The sequence below is a fragment of the Physella acuta genome, unplaced genomic scaffold, assembly GCF_028476545.2.
Source record: "Physella acuta isolate Inbredline_101_S28 unplaced genomic scaffold, ASM2847654v3 ptg000426l, whole genome shotgun sequence".
Classification (NCBI taxonomy): Eukaryota; Metazoa; Mollusca; class Gastropoda; family Physidae; genus Physella; species Physella acuta.
Window position 1 is genome coordinate 376,753 of NW_026731945.1, and position 12,128 is coordinate 388,880.

The following is a 12,128-nucleotide window of genomic DNA, read 5'->3' on the forward strand; positions in this document are numbered from 1 at the left end:
TTAGTTTAGAATAGGTTAGAATAGTCTAGAACTAGGGGAGAGTGCCTGTGTGAGTGGAGTTCACCTTACTGTGTAGTTACCCTTGTGTGTTTATGTCTTGTGGTCCCAAGGTCGAATGCAGGTATAAAAGGACGAGTGAACGATTGTGGGGGACAGACAGCGAGTGAGTAGCGGTTAGGACGAGGGCTGTTATGGTACGCTTGAATGCATTGAGACGAATAAAAGTAGTGAAGTTATACACGAAGTGTTGTTGTTGATTTGAAACGAACCCAGAACGTAACAACTGGTGGCCAGTATGAATCAAGTAGAAGCATAAACTTGATGCTGTTCTGTCGTTTGCCTGATGCTGCCCTGATGTTTGCCTGATGCTGTCCTGCCGTTGCCTGATGCTGTCCTGTCGTTTGCCTGATGCTGTCCTGGCGTTTGCCTGATGCTGTCCTGATGTTTGCCGGTAGCTGTCCTGATGTTTGCCGGTTGCTGTCCTGATGTTTGCCGGTTGTTGTCCTGATGTTTGCCGGTTGCTGTCCTGACGTTTGCCGGTTGCTGTCCTGACGTTTGCCGGTTGCTGTCCTGACGTTTGCCGGTTGCTGTCCTGACGTTTGCCGGTTGCTGTCCTGACGTTTGCCGGTTGCTGTCCTGACGTTTGCCGGTTGCTGTCCTGACGTTTGCCGGTTGCTGTCCTGACGTTTGCCGGTTGCTGTCCTGACGTTTGCCGGTTGCTGTCCTGACGTTTGCCGGTTGCTGTCCTGACGTTTGTTGGATGCTGTCCTGACGTTTGCCGGATGCTGTCCTGACGTTTGCCGGATGCTGTCCTGACGTTTGCCGGATGCTGTCCTGACGTTTGCCGGATGCTGTCCTGACGTTTGCCGGATGCTGTCCTGACGTTTGCCGGATGCTGTCCTGACGTTTGTTGGATGGTGTCCTGACGTTTTCCGGATGCTGTGGGGATGCCATTAGCCCGACGCTATAGCTGTTTGACTGAGTATGTAACAACATCGACTGTGAGTGGCAAAATTTTGTGATGTAAAATGTTTGAGATATGAGTAGGAGTCGTAAACCAGTGTAGCCATAGAGCGCACAGGGTAGACTCAAATTTTTGTGATGTAGAATGTTTGAGATATGAGTAGGAGTCGTAAACCAGTGTAGCCATAGAGCGCAGGTTGACTCAAATTTTTTGTGATGTAGAGTGGTTGAGATATAGGTAGGAGTCGTAAACCAGTGTAGCCATAGAGCGCAGGTTGACTCAAATTTTTTGTGATGTGGAATGGTTGAGATATGAGTAGGAGTCATAAACCAGTGTAGCCATAGAGCGCAGGTTGACTCAAATTTTTTGTGATGTGGAATGGTTGAGATATGGGTAGGAGTCGTAAACCAGTGTAGCCAGAGAGCGCACAGGGTAGACTCAAAAAAATTTTGGTCTGGAAAGTTCTTAGATTCGGTACGATGCAACTGGGTGTGTATGATTTTTTTTTGTTTGTTAGTTACACGAATGATTTGTGCTAGCTCGAAATTGTAGCAGTTCTGTATGTTGTCATTATGTATTTCATTGTATATACAATCTGTCATATACATTCTTCGGAATGTATATTTTTAACTTGTGTATGTTTTTTGTGTATGTATATTTTTTAACTAGTGTATGTGTATGAAAGGCTTTGTGTTTTTTATTTAGCTAGGTTTTGGTAGTCAGTATTTGTAGTTATTACTACAAATACTTAGGTGGGGGGTAGTGTTACGGGCCAGTTGTAGGTTAGTTTAGAATAGGTTAGAATAGTCTAGAACTAGGGGAGAGTGCCTGTGTGAGTGGAGTTCACCTTACTGTGTAGTTACCCTTGTGTGTTTATGTCTTGTGGTCCCAAGGTCGAATGCAGGTATAAAAGGACGAGTGAACGATTGTGGGGGACAGACAGCGAGTGAGTAGCGGTTAGGACGAGGGCTGTTATGGTACGCTTGAATGCATTGAGACGAATAAAAGTAGTGAAGTTATACACGAAGTGTTGTTGTTGATTTGAAACGAACCCAGAACGTAACACCACCCAAAGATTGTTTTAACGATAACTCATTGAAGACTTGAACAGTTTTAATGATCTTTGGTCTAGTTCTACATTTAACAAGTACATACATACAACTGTCTGAATGTGTAAATGATTAAACTATTTAGGAACCAATATTTGCATTCATTGAAACAATTGATTACTTCCTTGTTCAGTTTTAATTTCGGTACGCAATGAAGATAATATTGTATACTTGCAGCATAATTAGAGCACCGAAGTAATCAAATCTAAGTAAAAATTATTAGTGGTCATAACTTTAAACCAAAGCACAACAAGATCATGCAAATATTTAAATCTAGAATATTCATACATGTGATTTCAAACTCCAAAAGCTGTATTGCATATAAAAATTCTTCTTCATATCCATATTCGACTTATAGATTAAATTTAAAAAATCTTAAAGTTATAGGCTGCAACTATATGCTAAGCACAATAACAACATTAAAACAATGCATCTATTAGATATATACCTCGGCATCAATATGATAGTTCACGTGTCATTATTGAACAGAACCATAGACCTATCGATGTTAAAGTTTTATCGATGTAACTGAAATAAATTCTTGCGCACTGAAAAAGTTTGGAAGTAGAAATTTATGTTTTCGCACCAACGAGGTGCGTCTATTAAGTGTCAACATTGTAAACAACCTTTGCTTCAAACCTTGTAGTCTATGTACTAAAAATAATTATTTTAAAAAGGTAAGTCGAGTATATAAAGTGCAAAAACAATATAACTGAGCATATTATGATCAATGTAACGTGTTCTGCGGATTAGCTGTTGATCTGTTTGCTTATTGTTAAGCGCTTTCCGCAAAATTGGCACATTTTAGACGTACATAGTTTGATAGTTTTAAAGTCTTATTGGCTTGGCTTTCATAATTCTGCTTGACTTGGTGTAAAGATTAATATTAAATATAATTTACCCGTAGGCTAAACATTATAACTAAATCATCTTTATCTTTGATACCTTATGTATGTTAATACTAATTTTTACTATTTAGATCGTTTGAAGAAATGATACACGGCCATAGCTTGCAAATTATTCTAGTAGATACATTTGAATATTTTAAATATTAAATGTAAGAATAGTAATGGTTTATTTATGTCGTAATTGTGTGTAATGTAGAATACAATGCGCATGAACAAACAAGCATTGCTTATACCGAAGGATCCAGTGTAAAGTTCAGGACCGATTGAAATAATTTTCTACGGTTTAGTTTGCTCTCAAGAGCCCCAACGATACCCCTGACACCAGGTCACTCGCTGAGGGATGTTCTCTCACACGAATACGTAGTGTGATTATTGCACACTCAAGGTTTGTTCACACAGCTCGTCCGTGGGCGTCTGGGCTATATTGTGGACAAACCCGCGCCCAAACAACTAAGATCCAAGAAACATAGTGCCGGCATTCTTTACATTAAAAGACTTATTTTAAAAACGTATGATCTAAAAATACGCTATTGGTAATTCGATAATGAAATATTTCGTCACTCTGGTTTGTGGGAACAGATTCATTTGAATATATAAAGTTAAGTGAAATCAAGTGTATTAAGAATAATGTATTACTACTACACATGTACATATGTTATGAAAGCATTATTTGGTACGTAACCATTGGAATCGACAGTTTATAGGCATGTTGTGTCTTGACTATGGTACTAATATCGAAATAATATCAGATTCAGTTAATAAGAACAGAATTGATTGACTCTCTAGAATTTAATTTAAAAAATAATTTATTTGTGAAAAGTATGTTTCAATACAAACGAAGTTTTTTTTTTTTAAATAATAGAAATTATCACATTTTACATAATAAACTTATCTACGCACAATAGGTGCGTATATGACGTCACTTGGACTTCGCGAGTTTAGTAGCCGAATACTACAACTTAAAGTATTTAGAAGGATAATAATACATATCCACTATACTCCTATATACTCTACTCCATTCCATCATACTGTCAGTTACTCTCTTCTACTTAACTCCCTTCTACTCTCTAGGGTGGGGTGTTTGGTGTATGTGTGGGGTGGGGTGGCGTGTATTTGTGGGGTTGGGTGTGTGTTGTAATTTTGGGCTGGAGTGTGTGGTGTATGTGTGGGTGTGGTGTGGGGTGTATGTGTGGGGTGGGGTGGGGTGTGCAGTGCTGGCGCCAGTGTGATCTACTTAGTTTTTTTATTTATTTATATTATTTAGTCTCCTAAGTTATGTGGTTGATCTTGGGAGAGTTGTTAGTTCACCGGTTCTCATCGGTCAACTGAACTCCGTCACGTCATGTGATTGGATTGTTTAATCCCTAGCAGATCCTCGACCAATGATCTTGCGACCGTGAGGATCCTTAACAGATCCTCAACCAATAGTCGTAGGACTTGTGAGTGATCTCCCCTAATACTGAGCTGTATTTAATCTCGTGCAGTTCAAGTCTAAAGGGAGCCTCATTGACCTTTGGACTAGGAGAGAGATGTGCCGTATGTTTTGTGCGCCATTTTCAGTTGTGTAGTTTGTGGCATATTTTTATCACCTTATATAACGTATTGTGTGACCATTTGTAGTATTACTGATATTTTGTCCTGGTGTATAATTGCACCCCTTGTCACATCGGTGATAGGTTGACCTTTTTTGGGTTTCTATTGTTGTGGAGGCAATATGTCTCTTATTAATATTTGTGGTATTTATAATGCCATTCAGTTGTGTCAAGTAATGTTCTTTAATGGTGTTTAATATACTAAGCCACAGCTGTGATATATAGTGATTTTCTTTAACTGTAAGTTGGAGTTTTGAGTTTATTTATTGTACTCTTAAAGTCTGTACATTTTGTACAGACCCAGTGTCGTAGTTTCTTGTACACTTATTAAAAGGGTATTGACAGTTTTAAGTCGTGTTGAGTCTCTTCAATTTGTCGTGTTTTACTCCTAGACATCAATAACGAGCTCACGTCAAGTTGTTGGGATTTCATTAGTAGTGACTTCTGTCAGTGTCATCCCAAATGAACCCGGGGTGTCCGCTCCCTCCGCGGCTGTCGGATAGCGGTCATTACACCAGATTATTTAGTGCCCTAGTTAAAACTTATTAAAACGCCCTACCTCGCATATATATATATATATATATATATATATATATATATATATATATATATATATATATATATATATATATATAGCATAATATATATTAATAGAGGCGTGGCTAGGGAAATGCGGGTGGGGCGGCCGCCACAGGCACCGACCCAAAGGGGGTACCAAACGTGGTAGCTAATGATTTAAAACACTCATTACTGAATTATATACAATTTAAATAATGCATGTTTACTGCTACTTGGTATTACGTAATTATTTAATTGTTTTCTACATCAATTGCTTGACACCCAAATAAAAATGTAAAGTGACTTGTAAAAAGCGCACCTACCTTTCCAAATAAGGAAAGTGGGGGCGCATTTTCACCAACGCGAATAACTATATATTTAAGCCTAATTTAAGGTGGGGAGGGGCGCAAAATTGATAGTTCATCCTAAGACCGAAATAGATCGCTAGGCCTTTGTATATTAACCGTACCCTGTTTATAGTTTATATAATATAATAAAGTTGTTACTTATTAGGTACTTTTTAATAATGGCGATTACAAATTTTTCCGCCCTCCTATGAATAGCGCCCACCCTGGTTATGTTGTGTATGTCTGGGATGGGAGTGTTCGGTGTATGTGTGGGGTCGTGTGTCTAGTGTGGGATGAGTAGGTTGTGGAACGTGGGGTTAAATGGATGCAGTGTGTGAGAGGGCTGTGTACGATAAACGGATTTGGGCCGCTGGGTGTTAATTTTTATATGTTGAGTATATTGTGCGGCGTCGTTTTGTTTGCAGGATGGTTTGTTTAATATTTTAATTTGTTGTTTGCAGATTTTTATTTAATATTATTTATTTTTTTATTCTACTGTATTTATACTATATTCTACTACGACATTTTTAATTATATAATATATATATTATATATATATATATTTATATATATATATATATATATATATATATATATATATATACATATTATAATAAATTTTCGATCATTTTTTTTTTTAATATACATTACAGATATCCGTAAAACATGAACACACTTGAAATACGTTCTGAGATTGTGAAATGCCTGGGGATCATGTGGACAGACAAAATGTTTCTCGACTTTACAATCAGGATAAAAGATGACACAATCACGTGTCATAAGCTCGTTCTTGCGGCCTGCTCTGAATTTTTCCAAGCGTTGCTTCGATCAGGTATGAGAGAGGTCACAGAAAACTGCGTTGAGTTAAAAGATGTTTCCTATGAAATATTTCAGCTGATTCTGAAAACACTTTACACAGGTGTCGAAGTTTTAACCTTGGATAATTTCATTCACGTTTGGAGGGCTGTGCACATGTTGCAGATTAATTTTATGGTAAAAATGTGTGAAAGATTTGCAGCTAAGTCTATTACAATGGACAACTGGGAAAACATTTACGTAACAGCTAAACTTTTTGGCTCAACTATTGTTCTAGATAAGCTTCAAAGCTTCATGTTGAGAAACTTTGAAAACATTAGTATATCAGCAACATATCTACAACTGACTTTCAACGAAGTTCGGGATTTGATAAAAAGCCAGGAACTTTGTGTCAGTAGTGAAGATATCGTGTTAGAATCAGTGATACGATGGGTCGACTGCTATGCTCCAAATAAAGCTAACACAGATATTACTAACACAAACATAATAGTCGACATAGAAAAAGATGGCAGTAAACTGGAAAAAGTACCTTCTGGTAACTCGCTTATTGTTGCATTAACCGAGCATGTATCTAGAAAAGATAAGCTGACAGAATTACTGAGTCTGGTTCGAACATATCTAGTTACTCCTGCGGTTTTAACACAAGTTTATCATCTAAAAATGTGTTTTGAAAATAAAGACTTTAGAGATATTATCGTCAGCGCTTTAGCGTACCAAGCCCAACCTTCAAGAGACGGCCAGTGGTTAACAGCTGCTATGCACAGATCGTGTAGTAGCTTTACACACGTTGGGGTTTATGCAAGAACAGATGGACAGTTTAGAGCAATACTTGCTAGTGATGAGACTTGGTTCGACTTGCCAACTTGTGATGGTTTAAAAGAAAGTATTCAGCTTGTGACGTTTGACTCAGACTTGTACGCAATAGGAAAACCTCTTAACATGCCAAACACGCAGCAATATAAATTGTTTGTCCTCTCTGGGAATGTCTGGAAAGAAGTTTTGAATCTGCCCTGTAACAATGTGTTACTTTTTTCTCATGGGCAGTTTATTTACGTCTTAGACAAAAGTGATAATGTAATTTATCATATCAATCCAAGAAGTTTGGATTTTAAAAAAATCACAAAAATTCCAACGCAATTAGATGTAAAGCATGCAACTATCTTTGAAAACTCTCTTCTAATTTTCTCCTCTGAAACTCAAAACAACAATGTAAATACAGTTGTTCACAATTACGAGTTTCCGTCAGCCGTTTGTACCAAACTAACCGATTTGGATGGACCAGCAGACCAGCTGACCACTTTCAAGAACGACAAACACAGCTACATATTACTGACAAATGGCTCTCTGTGGGTTATTTTGAATGCATCGCCGTTAAAAAGAATTGAGATAAAATTTGTTTCTAAACTATGGGATTTCCAAAGGAAACAATACGGTGCTTTAACCTACAACGAAAAATTGATTATTTTCGGAAATAGCTATAAGTCAGATCCGCCAGATGCAAATAGGAAAAATACTGTTCCTGGACATCTTACATTTATATCTCACTGGGGATATGATGGTACATGTTCAAATTTCGTTCCAGCTACACTCCCAAAGACATTTTTCCGTAAATAACTGTAAAGCTGTGACCATCGAATATGATGGATAATTGGTTGATTTATTTAACCGTAAAAACACATTTCTAATGCTTACAAATGGAGAACAATTATTTTATTTGTGTTCTTTTTGTAGCTTTTATTTCTTTTTATATTTTTTAAGCAAATAAGCTTTCTGCAAATTACGAAACGAACTTTGGTAATGGTATAGAGTTTACCACACATTCAATGATTTTAAAATCAATAGTTTATTGTTTTATAAGAAAAACATTATTAAAGTGTTATTAGAAAAATACTTTGACCAGTTCTAACCTTTATGATGAACCAGCGCATTAGCTTTTTCTTTTAGGAGATGTTGTCTTTAAAAACCATTGACAAACGGCAACATATTGATAGTCACATCTTGTGTGTTGTAGTTGTGTTTTACAATGTGAAACTCCAAATTGTTTTATATTTAGCTTAGCGTTATAATAAATTTATTATTTTGTAAATATTCCAAATAAACATTTATTAGAGATAAAATTTATAAAAATATTTCCTGACCATGTTCAACAGATAAACATTTTCAAGCTTTATATATTTTAAGTAGAGCCTATTTCAACTGTATTTTAATGACCATTACCAGGGTTAGGGTTAGAGTTACGTCAACCATACATTACCTATGATCCTGCGTCAGATTTGGAGCAGCCTTGTATCTTTGGTTATATCAATTGCCGAACAATGTGTAGTGTTTACAGGATATATTAATTTTGGGATTTCATTTTTTTACACTTTTTTTAATATATTAATTAAGGGATTTTATAACTTATACCATTTAATTGCATATACACAAGTAGGGATTTAATTTATAAATGGCATGATTTCTTTTAAAACACTATACTTTTTTATTATTAAAATTTACAGATGATTATGACAGCATACAAACAAGATACTTAATGATTAAAAACTATCTTGATTAATAAGTGAGTGGAAGATATGAAAATGCTACTGTAGAAATAGACTGTCACACATTTACTTGAAATTACCTTTTTTATATGCTTGTTTACACGATAATAAAATGTAAATAGATTGTTTTAGTACTTGTTTAATGTTTTTCTCCTTTTAAAATTGTATACATTTATTTTAAAATCCTAATTTAGATGGAATAGTTTGAAATTTGGTCAGCACAAGTTTAATCACCAAATAAAGCAGCCCAATCAATAAATACTTAGACAATATATTCTTCCAATGCTATAAACACATTTGTGAGAAAATATTGGATGTTAAGCGTTGATAATAAATTTAAAAATGCATAAAACATTTAAATTAAATAACAAGCTTTAATGTAATAATTCACTAAAACTAAATTATACACTACTATTTAAATAACTTTAAAGAAAAAACGTTGGTCACTTTAGTACTAATAATTAAGAAGAGAACCACGCTTTAATATATATATTTATTTAAGTAGAAGTATATAATTTATTTTCTCCTTTTAATGCAATATTATATAAAAGCATGTTATTAAAACGTTTTTTATGAAAACATTTTTAGTACTTTAGTCTTAGTTGTTTTATTACAAGCTTTTATTTAACTCACGTCCTCGTCAATCGTAAGACTGTTGTCAGTTTGTCTAGATCGAAACACCCAAGCGAAATTGCAGACACTTCTAGTTTATGGATACGGTTCGTAGTTGGAAAGTAGGTCAAGACATGAAGACTATGCTACATGACATTAAATTCGTTTTTATTGTCAGAACTGTATTGCTTCACTATTGTTTGCATTCTGTATGAAATGCAATATATGCCAAACGTTCCGCCAAAGCAAGAGGCAGACTGCCATTGTAAATTAAACAATTCACCACCGGTGTTCATTTGTAAAAAAAAAAATAGCAAAATATGGGTTATTCATGTATGTGCTTTGCCACAGTTGGTGCGCGGACCTTTGACCACAGGTGCTTTGACCATAGGGGGTTTGACCACAGCGGAGCTTTGACCATAGGGGCTTTGACCATAGGGGGTTTGGCCACAGCGTGACCGAGTGGTGGGTGCCAGACTGCTAACCGGATAGTTTCGTGTTCGAATCCGAGTTCAATTAGTGAAACTTAATGAGTCCACCCAACTCTGATGGGTACCTAACTCACGTTATGGAAAGTAGAGGCACATGGGCTGACCACATTATCGCTTTATATGCCGAGGTCAAGAAACATATGAACGTGATGGCGCAGCTATTGAACCTGATGACGCGTGTGGTGTGGTTGGATAGACATGCCTACTAATTCGGTCCAAATTTTAGTTAATTCATAAAAAAATAATTAGGCATCCAATTAAATCAAATTTAATTTCAGATTGCATTGTCTTCATGTCTTGACCCACGTGCCAAATGTGAATCGTATCGGTCAAGTAGAAATGTCCGAATTTTCACTCCGGCGTTTCGATCTAGACAGACAGACTGACGACTAACGACAGACAGAGGAAATGAGTTAAATAAAAGCTTGTAAAAATATTACAACTGTTATGAATGCATATTATATAATTTATTATAGTAGAAGATAGCGTAATCAATTATGTACGTTTAGAGTAACGTCCCTTTTGCTTATGACTATTAGCGTTGTGTCATGTATGAAACGTAAAAAATGTAGCCAACACTTCTGTAGCATATTAGCTATTAGAAGGTGAGTGACATTTAATTAAGTTAGGACTTAGAGATTAGGAGTATATAAAGACAGAGATAGGTTAGAAGGGTCAGTCATCATATAGTTGTCGCTTGGTTATCGTAAGGACCTAATAGTTATTGTAGTTCAAGTATTGTTATCTCCAAGCCATCCTTCTACTATAGCTATTGTAGGCATCCCTTCACAGTCAACTGTGGTAGATACATACTGTAAATAAATATCAATCAAAGAACCAGATAAATCGAAGGATTTTGTGTTTAAAGTGAAACTACTTTATCTTGTTTCGACGGCCCTGTACCAGCATCTCGCATCGCAACAACCACTAGCAGCAAGAAATATCACTAAGGAGAAGATACTAACAATGTATTTCGTACATTCTCCGGCCAATGCGCGCAATGGCCAGTAACCCCTGGCCATTGTCCGAAGATTTTAAATTTATCAGCGGCTTTAGTACTTTGGCTGGTCAATGCGAGCATTGGTCGTAATACCCTGGCCATTGTCCGAAGTAGGCTACAGTGTGAATGCGTGTTAATAAACCTGGCATGTTTTTCAATGTGAGAACTGTATTGCTTTACTCGTGTTTGTGAAGCATTATTTATGCAGTTAAAACATTGACTGAACGGGCAGTCAAACCAAGATGCAGAAAGCCAAAGAAAAAAGATCTTCATTTGTATTCGTTTAAAAAAAATAGCAAAATTTGGGTTACTCATGTATGTGATAGACTCCGTGTGATAGATTCTTTCCAACACAATTAAGTATATGCATGACAACTTGGCATACGCCATATAGGAAGTTGACTTCGATTTCATCCTCCTTTACTTTTTGGATTTGCTTCCATAGCCTTTGTCCAACAAAGAACAAACTACAAGGAAGCAGTTGCTTGATTTTTGGAGTTGTCTCTACTAGAAGAGTGTCTGTCCCCAACTAACGAACCTCATCTACCTAAGGGCTGGAAATCAAAACTTTTCGGTTTAGCAGCCATGAGCTTTACCGACTTGACCGTCAAGGAACGAAATCTATGACAGTCGGCCTCAACGTCAACGCGACACAAGATGGAAGTTTCAAACAACATTGTGGCTGTGGATGACTGTAGTAGAAGATTAGTTATTTTTAGGATTAGCCTGAGTTAAAGGATTAGCCTAAGATTAAAGCTAAGGCCGAATGTGGATATTAGCGTTGGTTTAAGTTTCAGTTAAATAATAAGCTGCCAGGACTTCAATACCACACTATCACTTTGCCGAGGCCATCCCATATCAAGTGAGAAGAAACGGCTTTGATGAAATCGGTTACTGCCTGGAAATTAAATCATTTTTTTTCTAGTTACATATTAGTAGACAATTATGCTTAAACTCGTATTCAAGTAATTTCTTTATGTTTTTATAGGCACATAATTATATATATATATATATATATATATATATATATATATATATATATATATATATATATATATATATACATATATATATATGTATATATTATTTATATATATATATATATATATATATATATATATATATATATATATATATATATATATATATAAATATATATATATATATATATATATATATATATATATATAT

At 35.8% G+C, this 12,128-nt stretch overlaps 1 protein-coding gene across 1 annotated transcript; it reads left to right on the top strand.

Moving 5' to 3' along the window:
* The first annotated feature begins 6,144 nt into the window (after positions 1-6,144).
* On the top strand, positions 6,145-7,908 carry LOC131942783 (kelch-like protein 8). Its single transcript, XM_059302710.1, has one exon. The coding sequence runs from the start codon at positions 6,145-6,147 to the stop codon at positions 7,906-7,908; it is 1,764 nt and encodes a 587-aa protein (XP_059158693.1).
* The last annotated feature ends 4,220 nt before the right edge of the window (positions 7,909-12,128 follow it).

Excerpts from the sequence above, each read along its gene's own strand:
- LOC131942783 (XM_059302710.1), top strand. The coding sequence starts at position 6,145 with ATGAACACACTTGAAATACGTTCTGAGATTGTGAAATGCCTGGGGATC.